Source organism: Caenorhabditis briggsae (genome assembly GCF_000004555.2).
Source record: "Caenorhabditis briggsae complete genome, chrI, whole genome shotgun sequence".
Taxonomy (NCBI): domain Eukaryota; kingdom Metazoa; phylum Nematoda; class Chromadorea; order Rhabditida; family Rhabditidae; genus Caenorhabditis; species Caenorhabditis briggsae.
In genome coordinates this window covers 12,108,941-12,132,480 of record NC_013489.2, presented here as the reverse complement: position 1 = coordinate 12,132,480, position 23,540 = coordinate 12,108,941, and the positions used below count along the sequence as shown (strand labels likewise).

General features: G+C 38.7%; 4 protein-coding genes and 1 non-coding gene across 5 annotated transcripts in view; 2 read left to right on the top strand and 3 right to left on the bottom strand.

Annotated features, from left to right (window-relative positions):
• The window catches only part of CBG20352, a gene marked incomplete at both ends in the record, with an annotated part of 2,308 nt that extends 1,350 nt beyond the window's left edge, over nucleotides 1-958 (bottom strand). Inside the window, one exon of the mRNA XM_045241326.1 lies at nucleotides 825-958. Coding sequence (XP_045097017.1) covers nucleotides 825-958 — 134 coding nt within the window. The remainder of the gene's footprint in view (nucleotides 1-824) is intronic.
• A 1,397-nt stretch (nucleotides 959-2,355) lies between these two features.
• On the bottom strand, nucleotides 2,356-11,836 carry CBG20350 (the record flags this gene model as incomplete). Its single annotated transcript, XM_045241325.1, has 9 exons — nucleotides 2,356-2,435; nucleotides 3,219-3,302; nucleotides 3,356-3,565; nucleotides 4,030-4,336; nucleotides 4,651-5,303; nucleotides 5,877-6,320; nucleotides 8,361-8,562; nucleotides 10,320-10,636; nucleotides 11,599-11,836. 9 exons carry the CDS (start codon nucleotides 11,834-11,836, stop codon nucleotides 2,356-2,358), a joined length of 2,535 nt encoding a protein of 844 aa, XP_045097016.1.
• Nucleotides 11,837-17,613: 5,777 nt separating this feature from the next.
• Nucleotides 17,614-22,148, top strand: Cbr-top-1 (the record flags this gene model as incomplete). Its single annotated transcript, XM_045241324.1, has 4 exons — nucleotides 17,614-18,048; nucleotides 19,280-19,525; nucleotides 19,637-21,397; nucleotides 22,068-22,148. 4 exons carry the CDS (start codon nucleotides 17,614-17,616, stop codon nucleotides 22,146-22,148), a joined length of 2,523 nt encoding a protein of 840 aa, XP_045097015.1.
• A 655-nt stretch (nucleotides 22,149-22,803) lies between these two features.
• Nucleotides 22,804-22,876, bottom strand: CBG28629. Its single transcript has one exon. It is a non-coding gene (tRNA).
• A 400-nt stretch (nucleotides 22,877-23,276) lies between these two features.
• Nucleotides 23,277-23,540, top strand: part of CBG20348 — a gene marked incomplete at both ends in the record, with an annotated part of 2,008 nt that continues 1,744 nt past the window's right edge. The window contains 2 exons of the mRNA XM_002646465.1: nucleotides 23,277-23,289; nucleotides 23,334-23,482. Coding sequence (XP_002646511.1) covers nucleotides 23,277-23,289; nucleotides 23,334-23,482 — 162 coding nt within the window. The remainder of the gene's footprint in view (nucleotides 23,290-23,333; nucleotides 23,483-23,540) is intronic.

The following is a 23,540-nucleotide window of genomic DNA, read 5'->3' as shown; positions in this document are numbered from 1 at the left end:
CAGTAATCCAAAAAAGATAAGAGTGACGTCAGGAAAAATCGGAAACAATGGAAAAGTTGGTAATTCCAGTAGCCCAAAAAAAAGGTGGAGAAAAATTAACATCATTTTCATTGTTCAACTCAACAGCAGTCTATCCGCCAGCGTTAAATACAGTACCCAGTGGTACATCGATCTCTTTGTGTTCCGCTGATTTGCCATCACATGATTTGGTTCTCAAGTGAAGAAAGTGCGCTCTATTGATAATCGAGGGTTTCATAGAGCGCGTTGGCATTATTAGGGCCACCACCTCAAAATGGCCTAGAAATCCCACCACGGTGATGTTAGGCCATTTTTAGACCATTTTGAGCAAAAATATGAAATTTGGCGCCACCCAATCAAAGTCCAGTGGAGCGCGCTTTCATCCTTCTGATGTTCAAATGATGCAAACTCGCTCTATTGCTAAAAGATAAGACTCCCGAACCTCCCAAACTCTCCATTGTGAGCCCTTATAATCGAGTGAACCGTCGACAGATCCTTGGCACTTTTCGATGCTAAAAAATCGATTTTTCAAGTTTCTAGCTTCTCTGCGTCTCTCTCTCTCTCCCTCTTATCTCAGCTCTCCGGTGAGCTAGAGAAGTGAAAATTAGCTCATTTTGAAGCAAATTTTTCCGGGAAAATGAATTTCCTCTTTCTCTGCGTCTCTCTCTCTCTCTCGCTATCTCTCTAAACCTCTAAAAACGACATGTCCCCCGTGTCCTCCGTCGCCTCCATCCGGTCCACCAAACGGATTTTTGTATCCTCGAAAAAACGAGACCATCCCGTTGCCTCCGTTTCCAGCTACACACCGTACTCGCCGGAAATCCACAAATGACGTGGCATCGCCTTCGGATTTCGGCTTTTTCGATGATAAAATCGGCCGTTTTGATAGTGGAGAAAGAGAGGCGGGGCTTGAGAGAAGAGTACGGTAGGATAATCGCATTTCTAGAAAATTCTGAAAAAAAATGTCTAAAAAATTCTGAAAAAATTTGAGAAGAAAAAATAGAGAAATTTTGAAAATCGAAAAATTCCGAAAATCCACAAATTTCGAAAAAAATCAGGCGATTTTGAATTTTCGAAATTCAGAGATTTCAAAAATTCGGAAAATTTAAAAATCGAAAAATTCAGAAATTCCGATATTTTCCAAATTTTAAAATTGGAATATTTTGAATTTCCGAAATTCTGATTTTTTGGAATCGGAAAATTCCGAAATTCTGAAAATTCAGACTTTTTGTAAATTCGGAAAATTTAAATTTTTCAAAATCGGGATATTTCGAATTCTCGAATTGCTGATTTTTCAAAAATCCGAAAATTTCGAAACAGGGATATATTGAATTTTCGAATTTTCAAAATCCGGAAACTTTTGAAATTCAGATTTTTTAAAAATTGGAAAATTTTTTGAAAAAACTATTTGACAAAGTTCTAGAAAATGCTAAAAATTCTGGAAAAACGGGAAAATCGATAGGGGCGAAGCAAGAAAAAACATTAAAAATATTGGAAAAATGGCTCATTACATGGTTTTTTATTCCACAAATTTCCAATTTTTGCAAATTTTGTAGTGAAATTCAACTTTTTAAATTCAAGAATTTTCAACTTTTCAAGATTTCAAGATTCAAGAAAAACAATTCCAAGGAGAGAGAGAGAGAGAGTATACATGTTTTTGGTGGGATGATGGGTACTGTAGGCTGGAGGGGGGCGGGGCTAAATATATAAAAAATCCCAAATATATATGGACATTAAAATAAAACCTACAGTACACCATCAAAGGGGACAGAAGAAATAGAGACATGGTAGGGGACATTTTGGGATTTTTAGCAGGAACGTTTTGGCTGAAAATCCAAAAAAACGGGGAAAAAGTGACAGAGGGGGGACACTCTTTTGGGACCAACAAATAGTGTAAATGAGACAATTTTTGTGTGGAAATTTTTTGGGACTTGGGTTACTGTAGGTTGGGCGGCACTGGGATTACTGTAGGCTGGTGGGTAAAGGAGGAGTTTTTCTTTAAGAGGGAAAAGGCACATTTCAAAAGAAGGGGTTAAGGTTATAACTGGGTTATTGTAAAACTATATGTTTTTCTTTAAGAGGGAAAAGGCACATTTCAAACGAAGGGGTTAAGGTTATAACTGGGTTATTGTAAAACTATATGACTTTTTTAGGTGATTAGATAGGAAAAAACAGGCGTATTTTTGAAGAAAAAAAGAGACGAAGCGAAACACATGATATCCTAAAAACTACCCGGATGTTATTTTAAAAAAACAGTATTTTTCGACGAGAAGAAGCATAGACGACTGGAAATGGAGAATGTATGAGACAAGAGAAGAGACAAGAAAGACAAAATGATTATTGAATGACTGGTTGTTGTTGATTTTCGATCACAAATTGCTGCCCATTGACAATCACACCTTCCATCACTTCGTCCTCTGTAAAGCTCAAAACGGGATAAGGGGTGATAAGCTGAGCAATGTGGAAATTTCAATTCTCGGCGTATTTAGCAAAACTTTGATTTTCAAAATAGCTGCCAAAAAGCCCAAAATTATCTAGAAATCGTCAGACCTGTAATAGAAGGGCCCCCACACTGTCGACTTTGAGACAATTTATCTCATTTTCTGTAAAAGATTTCAAAAATCTGTCCACTGATAAAATATTGGTGATATTATGATAATTATTTTAGCAGTTAACCAATGTTTAGTATCATTCACAGAAATCGAGATAATTGAACTCAAAGTTCATAGTTTTGGGGGTCCTTCTATTACAGGTTTTACGGTATTAAGCTGAGCAATTAAACTTTTGATTTTTGAGTTATTTAAATAGCCAAATTTTGATTTTTAAAACAGTTGCCCAAAAGCCCAAAACCATCTGAAAATCGTCAAACCTGTAATAGAAGATTCCCTAATTTTTGACCAATTTATCTCTATTCCTACGAGAGATATCAAAAATTTGTCAACTGATAAAATATCTGTCTTATTATGATAAACAATTCATCAGTTACCAAATTTTTAGTATCTTTCACAAGAATCGAGATATTTGGGCTCAAAGTTGGAAGTTAGAGGGCCCTTCTATTAAAGGTTTTACGGTGAGCTGAGCAATGGAAAATGTGGATTTTTGGCGTATTTGAACATCATTTTTCCTGTTTCTGATGATGTTTTTCTTTTTTTCAGGTTGATAGAGCTGCAAATTTCAAAAGTTCAGCACGAAATATTCACCTTCTCCCTCTGCTTCCTCCTCCAACATATCCAAATCTACAGCTTCCGCCTCGACTGGCGCAAAGTTCGGCTGAGCTTCTGGATCTGCAAATTCTCGTTTTTAGTCTAAAAACTTTCAAAAAATCTTCTTCTCTCACCAGCCACCAAATCCCTCAACACCTCATTTCGCCGTTGCTCCGCATCATCGGCCATCTCCTCCCGGTCCGTCGAATCGTTCGAATCGTCACCGTTTCGTTGGACTAGTGGCTCGTTGACAGCGTCTCCAAACATTGGAACCGACGGTCCTAATGGAATATGAGCAATGTGATGGTGGAGGGGCTCACGATTCACAAGTTCATTGCGATGAGCTGAATCTAGTAGGGATTGTTTAAGAGCTCTTCTTCAGAAGCCGAGCAATCTAATTCACTATTTTAAAGTCGCTCTTTTTCAACTGAATAAGCTGAGCAATCTAGCCTACCGCCTAAAAATTAGCGAGGAATACCAAAAAAGAAGCTAAAAATGTTGATTTTTGAGTTGAAAATCCGTCAAAAATGTGCTGAAAATGCTCAAAAAATCACACAATTTCGATTACTTCCAAAAACAAAATTGCGGGAATTTTAAATTTTAGTTCAACATGACTCTAGATTGGCTCTTGAATTCTATTTTTCTGTGTTCAAACCGTCGATTTTTAGCTCAATAGTGGCTTTAAATTGGCTCGTAAAATCATATTTTTCGCCTTAAAATGTCACTTTTTTGAATGAAAAATCAAAGGAAGAACCCAAATTTCGCTCTTTTTCAATGCTGAGCAATCCCAATCAAACAAAAATCTCACCATTAAAATGAAACTGTCCTCTGGCTCCCATCAACTGTGCGGGTGCTTCGTAATGAATATGTGCCTGTTGCATTGGAACTCCTCTCTGTGCCGGTTGTGGTGGCATGTGAAGAACCGGAATTTGAGCACGAATCGGAGCCACATAGTGTTGGAACGAGGCGTCTGCTGGGACTGCCGGCATTCCATTGTTATCATTGTTGTTCAGGTTGATTGGGTTGCCTCCTGGTTGGCCTTGACGGGATGGGAGGACTATGACACGAACGTCGTTTGCAGAGTTGTCCTGGAGCACGTTCAGGAGGTGGTTGACCTGGAAATAGGCTCTGTATTTAATGGAGACGGATTGGAGGAGGCACTTTTCAGCCATTTTTCAAATTTTCTCAAAAGGACAAGCTCTTCGAAAACTTCTAGAAGCTTCCAGATACTCCTAGAACCTTCCAGAATCTTCCAGAAACATCTGAAAGCTTCCAGAACCTTTCGGAATCTTCCAGAAGCATCTAAAAGCTTCCAGAACCTTCCAGATGCTTCTAAAAAACCTGTCACCATATTTTTCAATTTTTTCCCCTATTTTTCTGCTGAAAATAGATCAAAAGAAGCCAATTTTCACACCACACAACTACTAACATTATGAACCTGTGGCTGATCTCCATTGGGTGGCACATCAATGGCTCTGAATTCGTAGACATGTGCTCCGACGACGACTCGTCCATTCGATGGCTGTGGTCCCGGTCTAATCTGTGGCTCATCGTTTCCAACAACTCCTGGAGCCACCGCAGCCACTTGTTCCAGTGGTATCAGCTGCTGATTCATTATCCTGCGAGCTTGTTCTTGATTCAAAGGGATCGGGCGGCGGACTTCTTGAATTTGTACACGTGCCTGTAGTGGGGCGATGATCGGCGCTGCTGCTGCTGGTCCTGGTCCTTCTGGAATCGCTGGCGGTGGATTCGCCGCATCTGGAGGAACGACTTCTTGTCCTGCGCCTGCTCCATTCCTACTGGCTCGTCGTGTTCTGTGTCCTCCGCTTGCCCTCCTTCCGATTCGATGCTTCAGACGATCATCACCGTATTCACATACAACTGCTTGTTTCTTTCTGTTCAGTGCCGACAGAAATTTGACGGCTTCATCGCCTCGGTTGACTCCTGGATATGTGCAATTTCGGAGGAGAACCAGCTCGACGCCCAGCTTCTCAATCGCTCGTTCCAGATTGTCAACGTCGCGCATGTAGAAGGCAACGTTTACGAATTCAATCGATTTTATGCGCCATTCGCGGACATGGACTGAAAATTAGACAGTTTTAGGATGAAATTTTTAACCTGAAAGTCAGAAGAATTTTAGGATGAAATTTTCAGCTTATCAAATTTGGACCAAAAGTAGGTTTCTTGAGAGATTTTATGATAAAATTTTTATCCTTTTTTTGTGATTTCAAAGATTCAATGAGGCTATAATTGAGTTATCAGTTTCCTTCAGGCAATAATAGACGAGCTGGAGCGCCGATGACGCTATTTTTGAGCCCTAAAAGCCCCACATATGCCTCTGAGAACCTATGCTTGGACTCAAAATTAGACAAGTTTAGAACACAATATACAAAGTTTAGGTACCATTATTCGTCAATTTCTTCAATTCAGGAGCATTGCTCATCTCAAAAACGAATTCTTATCAGTTCTCGACAGGCAATATCAGACAAGCTGGGGCGCCTTAGGCGCGTTTTTTTCACCCAGAAAACCTCAGGTATTGTCGTGTATTTTTATGAAGCGAAAACCATATTTTGCAGGATTTCAAGACTTCGAAAAAAAAATTGAGAAAAATTGCTGGAGCGCCTTTGACGCGATTTTATACCCATATAGCCTCACCAATGCCTCTGAGAACCCTTCCAAAATTGGGATAATTCGCTGCAAACGGTCTGATATCACATTTTGAATGAAACTGTAGCACATATTTGTGTGAAGACGTCATCATAACCGATAGTCTGTCTGGTGCCAATCCAGCCGCGTACATAAACTCGATTCCTCTCAAAAACGTGGGTCCACTCGTCTTCAGAAGCATTCTCTCAGTGGCCAGTGCCACCAACGTCTTCACCATCGTCATCGGTGTCACCACTGAATTATCGTGAGCGTAACCTCGGCGGGCAGGAGGAGCTGCAGGATCTTGTGCTGGATTCTGCTGATTCTGTGGTTGTGGACGGTGATTGGGGTCTCTTGGATGGGGATCTTGTGGCACGGCTTGCGCTACTTCTGCTGACGGTGGAAGGACGGGAATTGTGACGGATGGGGTGGCGGGGACGCCTAGTCCGGGCCCTGCAAAAATGGGAAATTTAGAGTTCAAATTGGAAATTTTCAAATGAAATTGGAGACAAAAAGAAGGAGAAAATGAGTATATTCAAGCCAAAAACTATTATACTGGTACAAAAAATCAGAGCCGTGGACAACGATCACTACAGTAACCTAACGAACATTTGATCTTCCGGATTTCTTTTCTCGATTTTCTAACGTTTTCAGTCAATTTTTTCCGTTTTTTTCTGGGGAAAAACATAGTTGCAAGCGGGCCGGCTGATAACTTGTCTCTAGAACGAGATATTCAAACAGTTTTGATACCAAATGATAGATCTCCACAGGGCCCATCACGCCTATATCATTTGAGCCGGATCTCGGTCCGATAACATGTCGAAAAATGTATTTGAATGACAAAAAATCTGATGTTTGTCAAATTGGTCGAAAATTGTCATTCAAACACATATTTCGAAAGAAACCGGACCGGAATCCGGCTCTAATGATATAGGCGTGATGGGCCCTGTGGAGATCTATCATTTGGTATCAAAACTGTTTGAATCTCTCGTTTTAGTGTCAAATTATCAGCCGCCCCGCTTGCAACTATGGAGAAAAATTAATAAAACGAGAGAAACTGAGCATTTTCGAACCGAAAATCATTGAAATTCTAATAGAAAATAGCTTTTTGCTAGTCAATTACTAGTTTTTGGTGTCGAAAAATCAATGAAAAATAAGGAAATTCGAGAAAAAAAATCTATGTTCTAACATAAAAATCTTTAACAGGATTCACCGGTTTCGGAGGAATTCATAGGCAAATTCGAGCTCGAAAGTGTGAAAATTCCAGTCAAAATTTGAAAAAATCGTGCATTGAAACTGCAAATGATTTGTTAAATTGACAAAAAAACTGATTATTTTAAGTCAAAAATCGTTTAAAATCCAATAGAAAATAGCTGTTTGGGACGATTTTCGGGTAGTCAATCAGTAGTTTTTAGTTCAAAAAATCGGGAAAATCGAGTAGTAAAAATCAGATTTTTCGACATAAAAACATCTATTCAAAAGTCAATTTTCAATCATCAAAAAATTAAAATTATCAATTTTTTATCGCTAAAAACCTTATTTTCATGTCTAAAACCCCATAAAAAACTACAAAAAGAAACCAGTAACCCCCAACACCTCGAGACACCGCTCTGTGTCGATTTACGACGACAAATCTTCTAACAGCGGAATATCGGAGTGTCGTTGTTTTTTCTTTTTGTTGCTTCCCGGTGGTCTTCTTCTTCAGAATCTTGTTTTAACCTTGAAACAGAAGGAGAAGAAGACGAATACCACGAGACTGGGGAACGAAAAAAAAGGAAAAAAAAGAACAGGGTCGTCGTCTTCTCATAGAATTGTCAAATGTCGATAGCGCAAAAAATTTGGGTTGATAAGGGGAAAAAATGGAGAGATGATAACAAAAAATTTTGAAGGAAAATAGAGAAAAAAGAACGGAAAAGTGCAAAATATCGGGAGAAGAAATGCAAAAAAAGATAGCAAAAAGTCGATAAAAACGACCAGATAAAGTCAAAAAAGGCCGCCTAGAAAAGCCTCTAGACGGCCGGAAACCAATCAGAAATTTATTTTTGAATAATAATTTAAAAAAAACGATATGCAGAAAAAAAATGGCGGGGGGACACAGGATGGAAGAGGTGACGAGTAGATCAAAAACCGAATTTTTTGAATTTTCAACAACGAAATTTGCGTCTACAGGGGTCAAAAATACAGGGATTTTTGGAAACAAAATGGGGGGGGGGGGGGGCAGAAACTCGTAATAATTTTGGGAAAAATTGAACACAGACAGCAGTGAAAAACAGGCTCATATGACACCTAAATTAGCATTATTAAGCTAGAAAAACGAGGTTTCTAAATCGAAAAATAGGCAGTTTTTAGGCTAGAAAGGACAAAAATCGGACGAAAATCTCTATACGAGACAATTAAAAATCAAATATTAGGAAAAAAAATCCAGAATTACAAATATTCAAGTAATAGCTGCTATACAATAGATATAGAGCTAAACACAGAATGGTATCAAACAAGGCGTCGTTGAGGATTCAGAAGCCGTCGAAGTGGTTGGAGACGTTGGTAGTGATGCTTCTGGAGACTTCCGACGTCTTCTAAGGCTTGCCATACGCAATTCGAGTTGTTCTTCGATGAAAAGACGCAGGTTTCGGCACTGCGAGTCGTCGAAATTGTTCTCGCGGGATATGGATTTCGCGAGACGGGCCGCTTTTGTGTTCTGGAAAAAATTTTGAGGTTGGAAAGGGGGATTTTGAGAGGAAAATCGGATTTTTAATCACGATTTTTGGGGTTTTATCATCATTTTTAGTCTATTTTTGCCCAAAATTGGCTAATTTTTATTCTATTCTAGCTCGAAATTGAGTCATTTTTAGCTTGAAAGTGAGCCATTTGTAACTTATTTCAGCTCAAAATTGACCTATTTTCCGTCTAGTTTAGCCCAAAATGGCCTATTTTTCATCGTTTTCAGTATATTTTAGTCTAAAACTTATGATTTTTTACAATTTTAAGGTCATTTTAAGCCTATTCTAGTCAGAAATTGAACAATTTTCCGCATATTCCAGCTCAAATTGAGTCATTTTAAGCCTATTTCAGCCCTAAATTGACCAATGGTTAGGCTGTTTTAGCTCATTTTTATCCTATTCTAGCTTAGAATTGAGCCATTTCAAGTTTATTTTGGACCGAAATTCCCAGATTTTCGTATATTCTAGTTCGAAATCGAGCCATTTTCAGCTTATTTCAGCTCAGAATTGACACATTGTTGTCTAGTTTAGCTTAAAATAGCCTATTTTTCGACGATTTATAGATCGTTTCATCGTGTTCAGTATATTTTAGTCGGAAATTCTCGATTTTTTTACAATTTTAAGGTCATTTTCAGCACATTTCTGACTTTTTTAAAGAGTATTTTTAGCCTATCTCGCCCCAAAAAATTCCAAAAATGAAGATTTTTAGATCATTTTCAGCATATTCTCGGCCAAAATTGATCTTTTCTGACGATGCTGAGGTCATTTTAATGATATATTGCGCTCAACATATACGAAAATGGGAATTTCCAGCATATTTTAGTTTAAAATTGCCTGATTCTTAGCCTATTTAGGCCATAGATTGGATTTTTAGCCTATTTTAGCATGAAAAAGACATATCTTCAGTCTAGTTGAGCTTGAAACTGGACTTTTTCTAACGATTTTGAGGTCATTTTTAACCTATTTTGACTTGGAAAATACCGAAAATGACGATTTTTAGGTCATTTTCAGCGTATTTTAGAATAAGCTAATTTTGAGGATTTTTCAGAGCATTTTTAGCAATTTTGATTTTTTTTTTCTGCTGAAAATGTCAGCTTTTTCAAGCCAGATTCTCAGGTTTTCCTGCAACTACCGTAGTAGCGTAGTAGTACTACCCTACTCCTCTCCGAAGACCCTAAATCTTCACCCTTAACCAAGTGATATCTCCACTGGTGATAAATCTAGGTGGTGATAAATCTTCTCAACGTCTTCTTTCTGTCTCCAATCTCTCTTTTTTTTTCATTCAAACGGTCATAGTCGTCTAGGGGCAGAGACAATTTTGGTGCGTCATTGAAAAATTGGAAAAAAAATTGGAGGTCAAATGAAGAGGAGATGTGGGTCAGGCAGGGGGTTCAGACACCAAATTTAAAGGTGAATTGCAGAATTTGCAGAAAAAAGCTGCTAAAGAAAATTTCGGGGAAGCCCCCAGAAGGGCACTTCTAATAGAGGTTTTGCGGTATGCTTGGCTACCTATCTAAATTACATGTTTTCCTGCTGTTTTCAGACATTTTTCAGGCAAAAATAAGTAAATGTTCTGTAAATTGCCTCCAAAAGTCTCATTTTCATCTTCCTGTCAGATATTCAGAATTATAGACATATCAATCATTCTCCACCATTTTTAGACGTCTTTAGATCAAAATAGCTCTAGCTAGCTCCAGAAGAGCTTCAAACAGACATTATCCCCTTATTTCCTCACCCTAGGCACTCCAATCGTCTTCGGTTCTCCATTTTTGAGTGTCAACTCCAACACAAACAAATCCTCGTGTTCGTCTCCTCCACCTCCAACGTCATCTTCCTCTTCTTGTAGACTATAATTGGCTAATGTGCAACATATATCATCAACTGTCGGATACGTTCGTTCGATTCGTTTTCGAACTTGTCTCCTGACGTGATCATCCGCGTCTTTTTGTTTCTTTCGAATCGGACAATCCACCACCGCCACGTCTTCTGGATGATCGTCCGAGTGTGTCGAGGAATCCGATGAATCTGATCGAGACGGTGTAGAGCGAGGGTCTGGAATTATATGGATTTTTAGAGAAAAGGGAGATGTTTGTTGTAGAACCTGTATTCGAAGAGCCCCTAACTTTGAGCTCAATTATCTCGATTTCTGTGAATGATATCAGCGATTTGTCAACTGATAATTTGCTTATCATAATACCACAAGCATTTTATCAGCAGACAAATTTTGGGTATCTCTCACAGGAATCGAGATAATTGAGCTCAAATTCGAAGGTGGGTTCCTATTTGAGAAAATACAGTAGTTTCGGATTTTTGAGCTCGCAATTTGTAATTATTTCAGTCTGCCATGATTTTACGCTAGAAAACTCAATTTTCTCGGAATAAGAGCTTAAAAAATGGCTCAAATTCGCTAGATTGACCGAAGTTTGAGCCTTTTCGAAGCAAGAAATGCCTAGATGAGGTCAACTATGCAAGTTTTCCGCTCTGGAACGCCAGAAAATGTATTTTTTTTGTTTGAAACGCGCCTCTGGCGCCCCAGAATCAAAATAGGCGTTCTCTGAGGCCCAAATTTGAACCGGTTAGTCAATTTTTACTCAATTTTCTAGCTCTGTCCAGTCAAAATACTTCAGTACAAATGAATTTCTTATGAGAGCCCCAGAGGAATGTCATCATCTGAAAGGCCAGATTCCGCATGATACATAGTGATTTAAACTAGCATACCGTAAAACCTTTAATATAAGGGACCCTAACTTTGAACCAAATTATCTCGGTTCCTGTCAAAGATGCAAAAAAGCGGTCAACTGATAAATTGTTTATCATAATCTCACTAAAATGTTATCAGTTGACAGATTTTTGATATCTTTGAGAGAAATCGAAATAATTGAGCTCGAACTTGTAGGGGCCCTTCTAATACATGAGCGCTTCTAATATAGTGCAGGGGCCCTTCCATTATAGGTTTTACGGTAATTCTGAATTCTGATCTCTCAGTTTTCTCTAAAATTGCTCTCCAAACTCACTCATCACTGCCTGCTCCAACTCTGCTGCTGCTCTCTGCCGTCTAAGATGCGGTGGAACGTAGACATTTGGTCGTTTCGCTGTCTCGGCAGCCCGTTGTGCTTCGCTGATTCTCTCCCGAATTTCAGATTTCCTCTGCTCGTGCACACGATCGAACTCGTCGCGATCCAACTGGTTTCGGCGGATGAACCGCATGTATCCGTGATTTAGGTCTATCCGTGGCTGCTGCGGTCGTGTCATTTCTGGAAAAATCGTCAAATTTAGAGAAATTTGGCAGAAAATAAGTCAAAAAATGGAGAGAAAAGAGTGAAAAGCCGGTCAATTGTTGAGTTTTTTAACTCCGAAAAATCGAAATTTTGGTAAGAAAATAGCAGAAAATGAGAAAAAAAACTTTAAAAACCAGCCCAAAAACGATGAATTTTATAGAATCTTGGCTTTAAAACCCCAAATTTGAGCTCAAACGCTGGAATCATGCCCAAAAATTTCAGATATTGGATCCTAGCTGGAATATGAATTTTTCAGCTCATTTTTCACTTGTTTCTACCTCTCAAATTGAATTTTTCAGCTTATTTTTTGTCTTCAAAAGCTCGAAAAATCCTAAAACTTGAAGAAAAACGCCAACTAGGTCAGTCAAGTTTTTTCGAATTTTTTTTTGTGAAAAACTGGAATTTCCCAGAAAAATCCCGGAATTTCAGTGAATTCTCAACGAAAAATAACGATTTTGAGCTCGAAAAATTTATGTTTTGCTGAAGAACAATGGCTGAAAATCACAAATTCTATGGATTTCAGGTTCCAGAACCCAAAAATTGAGGTAAGTGCTGAAATCATGCATAAATGCCCAGATTCTGGCATTTTAAACCTATTTCTAACTTAAAATGTAGCTTTTTCAGCTCATTTTTGACTTGACAAGCTCAAAATAGCCGTTAAGCTTTGAGAACAACGCCAAATAGTTCAGCCAAAATTTTGTGATTTTTTGCCGAATTTTATTGAAAAATGCTTCAATTTCACAATATTTTCTATATGAAAACACGATTTTAGGCTCAAAAATCTGGAATTTCCGTCGATTTTCACATATAGAACACCCAGACCAGACTGTACGAACGGCAGACCGGTTTTGCTTGCGAAAATCAATACTTTTAGAAATTCCTCATGAAAAATGAGGGAACTGTTTTGAATAGTGTACAGCAATAGTAGAATTAGAAGAGAGAAATGAGGATTTTTTAGGTTTTCAGAGTTACAAAAAGTCTGGAAATGACTGAAAATTTTCGGTTTTTTGGGAGAAATCCGCATAAATTTTATATGCTACACATTTTAAAACGATAAAAAAATCATTTTGAGGTAATGGAACTCAAAAATTCTCGAAAAATCGATTCAATTTTATGGGAACTTTGCAAAAATTGTCCGAAAAAAAAGCACGAAGCACGGGTGTCGGAAAGTGCGCTCCATTGCGAATCGGCACGCGACGCGACCGCGCCGCTTCCCCGTCTGGCACTAAATAGCACGACCGGACTTTGCAGTTTTTTCAACAATTCCTGCCCAATTTCTCATCATTTTTTCGCGATTTTCAGCTATTTTCTCGAATTCCTCGCATTTTTCTTCACACTACCCGTTAATTTCGACAATTTCCGTCGAAAAAATGCCCAAAAAATCACTGATTTTCATCGGAACACCTCAAAAAACCTCCCTTGTTCCGGTATCGATTTATGCGCCGCCCGAGGGTATTCTAGGGGTTTCTAGCGATTTTTCTGTACAAAACGAGTGGTTTGGCGGTTTTTGGTGCCGAAAATTGGCCTAAAACATGGAATTTTCGCCTATTTTTGGGCATTTTTTCCAAAAAAAATCATGACGAAATAGGTGACACGTGGAACTTCCATATTGCGAGATGAGGTTCCAGGAGGCCTGGAGAGCGTGTTTTGAAGAGTTTTGAGCCTGAAAATTCGCTGAAAATCGAGTTTTTCAGTCCAGGAATTCCATTTTTCTCTATTTTCACCAATTCCTTGATATCCTTTCGAATTGTTTGGAATTTTCAGTATAATTATCGAATTTCCAGTATACTTTCACTTTTATACCAATACTGACCAAGTCTGTCTAGCCAATGTGTGCACTTGGAGAGACTAGGAAGGGTCAAGTTGTCACATTGGCAAACAAGTTCAAACGAAGGGGTAGCGACAGTTATAAACCATATATTCAAGTGTTGTTTGTTCCTTTAGCAGTGTGTCCTGATTATTAGAATTAGTGGGTGGTTTCTGTCGGAAATTTGCCATTTTCACTAGAAAAATTGGTGAAAATTATCGATTTTTAGCTTGGAAACCCTCAATTTTCGTTTTTTTTCAAGCCTAAGAGCCTGATTTTTGTGATATTTTCAGCTCAAAATTCAATATTTCTTCCAGAAAATTGAGAATTTTCTGAGATACCGTAATTCCTCTATTCACATTATAAACTACTACCCAGGCCGCCAACTTTGAGCTCAATTATCTCGATTTCTGTGATAGATATCAAAATCTTGTCGACTGATAAAATGTAGCTGATATTAGGATGAGCAATTTATCAGTTGACAAGTTTCTGATATCTCTGACAGGAATCGAGATAATTGAGCTCAAAGTTGACCTAGAATCCGATTCAAAATTCGTTAATTTTGACTCTAAAAATCATCAAATTCAGGTAAATTTTGGCTTAAAAATAGGTGACTTTAACCCTGAAAATGTCCAGTTTCACATCTGGAGTTCGTTAATTTTCATCCTAAGATTCCAAAAAAAAAGTCGATTTACCCAATATATATTATCAGAAATACTAGAAATTTCGTCATTTTTGGATCTCCAGAGTTTATTCTTAGCCTGCTCACAGCTTCTGCATGAGTCACGTCTTCTTCTCCCGCCAATCTTCTTTTGGAGACCATCATCGTTCTCTGAGCAACACTTCTAGTAAGCTCCACATCACCGAGCTCTCTTCACAATGCAAAATGCAGCTGTCTTCCTTCTCTTCCCCTTTGCCCCCAAGGAGAAATAGCACTCAGCGCCTAGAGACGACACGGGCGGCGTCCCCGCCGTATCGGCAAAAAGGGCATTTGGGGTGCAGTACTCTTCCCCCATCATTTCGGTTGCATTGAACTGACTGGGCGAGAAAAAGGAGAGAAGAGAACCTAAAGATCAAAAAAGAGGGGTCTGATGAGGAAGAGGGGATTCTTTATGAGAAGTCAGCATTAGACCAATTGGTCAGGGTACTAGGGCTCCGTTAGCACCAAGGAGTGGAACGAGCAATTTCACTCGAGCGGCAACCCATAAATCTTTTCCTGGGGCGCTGAGTGGCTAAGCTAGCACCAGAGTATTGGTCTTAACGGCTTAAAAATTGGTCTATCCAGCTTGAATGTCAGGAAAAATGACTGGAAACACTTGATCATCCAATCTAGAGCTCCTCTAGCGCCTAAAATTGGAGTTTTCATACCTAAGATGACTGATATCAAGGTGTGCCGGTTTAATACCCTATTTAGTCTACTAGAAGCCCAAAAATCGTCAAATTTGACCTCAAATATCTTGGTTCCTATAAAAGATATTTAAAATTTGTCAGCTGATAAAATATAGCTGATAATATGAGAACTATTTTATCAGTTGAAAAAATTTTGATATCTTTTAGGGGAGCCGAGATAATTGAGGTCAAAGTTGGCGGCCTGGGTAGTAGTTTATAATGTGAATTACGGTATTACCGGCGACTCCATACTTTCACGCTGACCTCAACTACCGTATTCCTCTCAGATAAGCCTATCCAATCTGTCAACTTTGAGCTCAAACATCTTGGTTCCTATGAGAGATATCTAAAATTTGTCAATTGATAAAATGGAGCTGATAATATGAGAACATTTTATCAGTTGACAAAATTTTGATATATTTTAGAGGAGCCGAGATAATTGAGCTCAAAGTGGGCGGTTTAGATGGGATTGTGTTAGAGGAATTGCGGTATTTTCGCTGGCTTTTTAGGTCTGAAAATTCAAGTTTTTAGGCTAAAAAATTTAGCCTGGTATTCTTTAAAATCTCTTTTTTGTTGTAAAAAATGTCACTTTAAACTTTCCCTACCCTTTCTTCTTCTCTATTCCAATCAATCCAGTCGTTATTCTCGTTTTTTTCTCTATTACTTTACGATCCTTCACATCATCGTTACCCTCATCCATCCCATCATATATAACCAGTTCCTTCTCTATTCAATGTAGTTTAATGTGTCAAATCGATACGATTTTCAAAAAGAACATCTCTCCTTCCTGGCGGGTCTCTACCACGATCAATTTCTCAGAGTCCTCATGGACTTTGAGAAATTTCGTGGTGGGACCCGCCGCGGCGTGCGTAAGGTGGTTTTAGGGCCTAGAATCTAGGCGCTTATTTTGTAATTTCGGTTACTTTAAAAAAAAACGATAGCCATCTTTCATAGCTGTTTCGGAGATGGCTATCATTAGGAAAGTGAAAATTAGAGGTCGAATTTTTCGAAAATTGTGGGTTTCCAGAGACATCAATTTTAGAGAAATTGAAGGTTATGTCAGTTCTTTGAGGGACAAGAAACCATTCTATTCTGTGGTCCAAATTCTGTATTTTCTCCCCCGAAATCTATAGAGATTGGTTACAGCAGTATCTGTAATAGAAGAGCCCATAAATCTTTAAGCCAAAATTGCGCTAAATTGAAAATTTTCAGACTTAAAGGAGGCGAGACAGCAAAAATTTTGGGGGACGAAATCGCGGCGCGCTTATGTAACCATCGGTCGTCAGGCGTCTTCGCGCCCCCGTAGCTCAGCCGGTAGCGGCGCTGTACCCCTGAGCTGCCTGTCATGAGTTCAACCCCTCATGGGGGTTCTCTATGCAAAATATCAGGAAAACTTTTTTTTTTGGTGTCTGGCCCCCTATAAAATTATTTTTCGCATCTGAATTTGGGTCAACTTTGAGCCAATTTTTCTCGATTTCTGTCAGAGATGTCAACAATCTGTCAACTGATAAAATATTGCTGATATTAGGATTAGCAATTCATCAGTTGACAGATTTTCGATATCTCTCATAGGAACCGAGAAAAAATGGCTTAAAGTTACCCAATTTTCAGACCCAAAATTTGTTTATTTTAAAGTCTAAAAATCATGAATTTCGCCTCAAAAATTGACGGTTTTAACCCTCAAAATGCCCAATTTCATTCTGAAATTCGTTAGTTTTCAAGAAAAAAGTCGATTTACCCATATTATATCATTTTGAGCTATCTTTCGCGATCTTAAAAATTCCATTTTTCCAAAAAATTGCTCAAATTCGGATTCTAATAATCATCAATTTCATATAAATTTTTGCTAAAAAATTGACTTAAAGGAGACAAGACAGCAAAAAAATTCGGGGGACAGTTCGGGGGACGAAATCGCGCCGCGCTTATGTAACCATCGGTCGTCAGGCGCCTTCGCGCCCCCGTAGCTCAGCCGGTAGCAGCGCTGTACCCCTGAGCTGCCTGTCATGAGTTCAACCCCTCATGGGGGTTCTTTATGCAAAATATCAGGAAAACTTTTTTTTTTGGTGTCTGGCCTCCTTTAAAACACTTTTAAATGGCTTAAAACCCCCTAAAATGTCCAGTTTCAGTTCTAAATTCGTTAATGTTGACTCTAAAATTCCAGAAAGACTTCGATTTAGTCCAAATTATATCATTTTTTTGAGCTAATTTTCGCGATCTTTCGCGATCTTCAAAATCCCAATTTTGCAAAAAATTGCATCAATTTGAATTCTAAAAATCATAAATTTCATATAAGTTTTTGCTAAAAAATTGACTTAAAACACGTTGAAATGGCTTAAAACCCCTTGAAATGTTCGGTTTCAGTCCGAAATTCGTTAATTTTGACTCTAAAATTCTACAAAGAACTCGATTTAAGCCATATTATATCATTCAAAAATCCCATTTTCCTCCAAAAATTGCACATCATCCGATCCTTCTGACTTTTTCTTCTCTTCTCGTACCTTATCCGTTTCAAATTCCCGCCCTTTTTTCAGTGTGAAGGTCCCAGGATCGCCTAAATGAGCGCCGTCGACTCACACCACCATCACAATCACCACAACAATCATCATTCGAATGGCAATGGAACAGTGTACGATTCGAATGGAAACGATGAGATCAAACAGGAGATCAAAGAGGAGCCAATGCTATCCGATGACGATGTGACATTTGGTGAAATGATGAAGAAGAAGGAGAAGAAGAGTAAAAAGAATAAGAGGAAGGCACCAGAGAGTGGAGAAGAAGAGGAAGAATCCGAGGACGATTATAAGCCCGAGAAGCGGAAATCGTCGAAAAACGGGAAAAAGAAGGCTGGAGGATCGGAGGATGAGGAGGAGTCGGAGGATGATTATAAGCCGGAGAAGAAGAAATCGAAGAAGAATAATAAGAAGAAGGGAAAGGCGAGTAGTGAGGAGGACGATGATGATGATTACAGCGAGGAGGATGTCAAGCCACCGGTTCGTTTTTTTTCTAATTTTTGGAATTTTTGGAATTTTTGGCTTTTGTCGCACCCAGTTATGATTTTTGCACATCTTAACCCAGTTTTTTGAACCCACAATTTATCAATTTTGCTCTAAAAATCCATTTTTCTCACCTGATTACTGTATTTTCCCTATTAGAAGTCCACCCTATGTTCGCAGCACACATTCCGTAAAACCTGTAATAGAAGGGTACGCACACTGTCCAGTTTGAGCTCAATTATCTCGGTCCCTATAAGAGATATCAAAATTATGTCAACTGATAAAGTTGACAGATTTTTGATATCACTTATAGGAGCCGAGAAAAATTGGATCAAAATTCGACCACAGTTCCGATCCAAAATTCGTTAATTTTGACTCTAAAAATCATCAATTTCAGTTAAATTTTGGCTTAAAAACTGATGGTTTTAACCCTAACAAATGTCCAATTTCAGGCTGAAATTCGTTAGTTTTGACTTTCAAATTCCAAAAAAAAACACCCGATTTATCAAAAATTGAGCCATTTTACGTCTAGAATGAGCTAGGAATGACCAAAACTTATTTTGAAATTTATATTGTTGAAAAACGTCAAAGGCACGCCAGCCAGGGCGTTTTTAGACTGAAAACAGGTTTAAAATCAGCTCAAACTCATCCAAAAACGCTGGAATTTCTCAATTCCGATCATTTTCAGTGCATTGTTCATGATTTTTTGAAATTTTTTGATCCGAAGTTTGGTAGTTTTTGATCATTTTGAGCGATTCTATTACATGTTTTATGGTATTTTGAGAAATTTGACTTTTTTTCGAATTGAGAGTTCCATAACCGGAAAATAAGCAAGTTTTGAGCTACAATTTTGACGAAATTGTGTTTTCCGGTATCATTTTAGTCTCAAAACATCATTTTGAGAGCTAAAAACCAATTTTCAGGACCTCAAAAGTCTTTTTTTTTTGCAAGAAATAATTCAGAATTTTTGAATATTTTTGGGAAATTTGATTTTTCGAAGTCGAGGAAATTGGTTTTTTTTCAGCAATTTAATTGATAAAATGGTGTTTTTAGGGTCAAATGTGAGCTGTTTTAAAAATTGCTCATTGAAAAATTATGCAACTTGCAGTTCGAAAAACTGCTCAAAATGTCCGAATTCTCAGTTTTGCTCCCACCTGAATTTGCTTGTTTCACCCTTTCCTTGCTTTGCACGATGCCACCCTAACCCCCACCCTTTGCACTTTTCCAGAAAGGCATACAAGAGGACACTACGACGTCAACGGCTTCAGACGATACCTCGATGACTGAAGAGGAAAAGAAAAAAGAGAGAAAACGGCTGAAAAAGGAGAAAAAACGGCTGGAGAAGGAGAATCGGAAGGTGAAGGAAGAAGAAGCAGGCGATGCCTATTCCGATGAGATCAAGAAGGAGATGATGGAAGAGGAGAATAGCGAGGATTCAGACGATGACGAAGGCGAGAAGAAGAAGAAGAAGAAGGTGTTGTCTTGTTGTGGTTTTTTTGCATGGTCTTTAAGTTGTTGCTTTTCTAAAAATGTAGATTTAAAATTTTGAGTTACTGTATTCCAATCAACAAGGTTATTATTTCAGAAAAAGAAGGCGAAAGCTGAGAAGAACAAGCCGAGCACCTCAACTCCAGCCAAGAATAACAAAAAAGAGCCAAGCAAGAAGAAGGTGAAAGAGGAGCAAGAAGAGATTTGGGAGTGGTGGAAAGAAGAGAAGAAGCCAGACGGTGTCAAATGGAATACCCTTCAACACTGTGGTCCACTCTTCGCGCCCGCCTACATTCCCCTTCCAGATCATGTTCACTTCAAATACAATGGTCATCGAATGAAGCTATCACCGGCGGCAGAAGAGTGTGCTACGTTCTATGCTGGAGTCGTGAATCACGAGTATTCGAGTCAGGTTCAATTCAATACCAATTTCATGAAAGACTGGAGAAAGCTGATGACTTCTGGCGAACGAGAGAAGATCACAGACCTGGCGAAATGCGATTTTACGCATATTGTTGAGTATCAGAATGAGCAGCGGGAGATTAGAAAAGCGATGACGAAAGAGGAAAAGGCGAAGATCAAAGAGGAGAAGGCCCAAGAAGTCGTGGATTATGGAATAGCAATCATTGATGGACACAAAGAAAAAATTGCGAATTTCCGTATCGAACCACCAGGTGTATTCCGTGGACGAGGAGGACATCCGAAAATGGGATTCATCAAGAAGCGCATCGTTCCGGAAGACGTTATAGTCAACTGTGGAAAAGATTCGGTGATTCCAAAACCACCACTTGGCCACAAGTGGAAGGAAGTGAGACATGATAACACTGTCAGTTGGCTCTGCTCATGGACAGAAAGTGTGCTCGGACAGAACAAGTACATTATGCTGAATGCAAGTTCCAAGATCAAGGGATCAAAGGATTATGAGAAGTATGAAACTGCGAGACGTCTCAAAAAGAAGATTGGAGGCATTCGAGAGAGATATATTGCGGATTGGAAGTCCAAGGAAATGAGAATACGGCAAAGAGCCACGGCACTCTACTTCATTGACAAACTGGCACTTCGTGCTGGTAACGAGAAGGATGTGGATGAGTCGGCGGATACTGTTGGTTGTTGCTCACTCCGTTATGAGCATATCAAGCTGTTCGAATCGGCAAAACTTCAGGAGACTGATAAGAAGGAGAAGGAGTTCGTTGTGGAGTTTGATTTCCTTGGTAAGGATTCGATTCGCTACTTCAACAGAGTCGCTGTCGAGAAGCGTGTATTCAAGAATCTCAAGCTGTTCATGGAGAATAAGAAGGCTGGGGACGACCTGTTCGATCGTTTGGACACGGCTACACTCAATGAGCATTTGAGGAGTTTGATGGATGGATTGACTGTGAAGGTGTTCCGTACCTACAATGCATCGATTACACTTCAAGAGCAGCTTATCAAACTGACGAATCCAGATGACAACGTGGCTGCCAAGATTCTATCCTATAATAGAGCCAACAGACAAGTCGCCATTCTGTGTAACCATCAACGTGCAGTGTCGAAAGGGTTTGATGAATCGATGGCCAAGTTGGAGCAAAAGGTAATGTCTCTAAAAAGGAAAAGTTTTTTCAGATTAATTTTTCAGATTAAAGACAAAAAAGCTGAGGTCAAGGAGGCCGAGGCCGCACTGAAGTCTGCTCGTGGTGCCGAGAAGGAGAAGGCCCAGAAGAAGTACGATCAGAAGAAGGAGCAGCTCAAAAAGTTGAAGATCCAGAGAACTGACAAGGATGAGAACAAGCAGATCGCCCTTGGAACGTCTAAACTCAACTACATTGATCCCAGAATCACGGTTGCGTGGTGTAAGAAGTTCGAAGTGCCGTTGGAGAGGGTAAGAATCCTTTTTCTTCGACATTTACTGTAAAACCTGTATTAGAAGGGCTCTACCTTTGAAGGCGGGCCCTTCTAATACAAGTTGTATTGCTCTGGTACAAAAACTAGAACTGTGACCGTGGCCAAAGAACCCACAACGACAACTACCGTAACCTAAAAAATATGTTGAATCAAACACCGTTCCATCAAATTTGAAACAAAACACTGGAAAATCGAAGAAGAATCTTCGAAAATAGCCGAAAAACCTAAAAAGGCCTGAAAATTTAGCTGAAAAATCGAGGAATTTTAGTTAAAAAATGACACAAAGTCGGTCCAAAATGATCAAAAACAGTCAAAAATAGGTCCCAAATGACCAGAAAATCAAAAATTAGCACCAAATGTGGGTCAAAATGGTCCAAAATGATCAAAATTGTCAGAAATAGTCCAAAATGGTCCTAAGTTAAGGAAAAATGGCCCAAAATCGGTTCAAAGTGATCAAAAGAGGTCCAGAAATCTGTCCGAAATGATATAAAAAAATCGAAAATCGGCCTAAATTGGGGTCAAAATGGTCCAAAATCTGTCCAAAATGATCAAAAGTAAATCCAAAATGGTCCAAAATTGAGGAAAAATGGTTCAAAATCGGTCCAGTCGATGTCGTTGAATCTCTAAAATTCATTATTTTCTTCCAGGTGTTCACCAAAACTCATCGCGAGAAATTCCGCTGGGCCATCGACATGACAATGACCACTGATGAGGAGTTCGTCTTCTAAATTTTCAATTTTTTGCTCTTTTTTCTGTTAACCCCCCTCTCTCTTTTTCCTTTAAAAACCATTCGTCTTTTTTTCATAAAAATGTCGTCTGTGATTGTTAAAACTACTTTAATCATTTCTCTTTTTTCTATCTCTCTCGAAAATGCAAAAAAAAAATCTTCTCATTTTTCTAAATTTCCTCTAATAATTTATTTTTCTTATTAATTCCTTCCCCCCCCCTCCCCTGCCCCTCTATTAGAGGGTCTCTCTAATATTAGTTCTTTTCAATGTTTTCATCAAAAAATCTCTATTCTACAGTCATGCCTAACTTTTTTGAATTTTTTGAAAAATTTCTCATTTTGTGTAAAAGTAAAATTTAGTGTGTTATTTTTTCTCTCTATTTTTTCCTGTAACTTAAACAAAAATTAGTACCCTTCTTTTGACTTTTACTGTGTCTCTATGTCTCTCCATCTCTCTTTCTGTCAGCTCCAAAAACATTGAATTTCTTAAATTTGTCTGCTTTTTTTCTCTGTCTCTCTACCCAGGAAGAATAAATTCTAAATCTCAAATTCCCAAATGTCTTTTTTAATGAAAAAATATGGATTTATAGGTGAAAAATGATAGGAAATTGATTAAAAAGTCCTAAAATCGCAAAACGAAAAAAGCAAAAAGCATAAGCCCAATGCGGGGCTCGAACCCGCGACAACCAGATTAAGAGTCTGGTGCTCTACCGACTGAGCTAACCGGGCGGCGAGAGAATTAGGTCACCATGCCGTATAAGAAGGGCGCGGTGGAGAGAAAGGCGCGAAGGAGGGAGTCGAGGAAGAGGGGGAAAATGAAAACGGGTTTTTTTCAAATGATAAAAAATAATTTTCCTCTTTTTTTTCAGCGGATTTTCAGACATTTTCGATGGTTAAAAAGCTGGAAATTCTATTTGAAAATTCTCCTTTCATTGAATACTTTTTCGGGTTACGATACACAAAAAAGTTCACTGTGCAATATAAACTACGCGCAAGCGCTCTTTTCGCATTTTGCGCCAATTTCGGGACCAATTTCGTTCAGTTTTTCCGATTTTGCTGCACAAAACCCATTTTTTAAAATCCCTTTTTAGCTTAAAAATCAATTTTCAGCAGTATTTGAGCTTCAAAAATGAAGGATCCAGGTAGGAATTTTTGGGATTTTTTTCAAAAAAAAAATAAATCTCAGTTTTGAATTCAATGCAAAAAGAAGCGGCAACCGGCGAGTCGGGAGCGACGCCACAAGAAATTTGTCAAGAAAAAGAAGAAGACGAACTTTCGAGAAAAACGAAAAATGTGAAAATTGTGGTGGATGATGAGGTTTCGAGTGGTGGGAAGGTACAAAAATTTGAAATTTTTCGCAAAAAAATTGTTTAAAAATTGAAAGAAGTGCTGT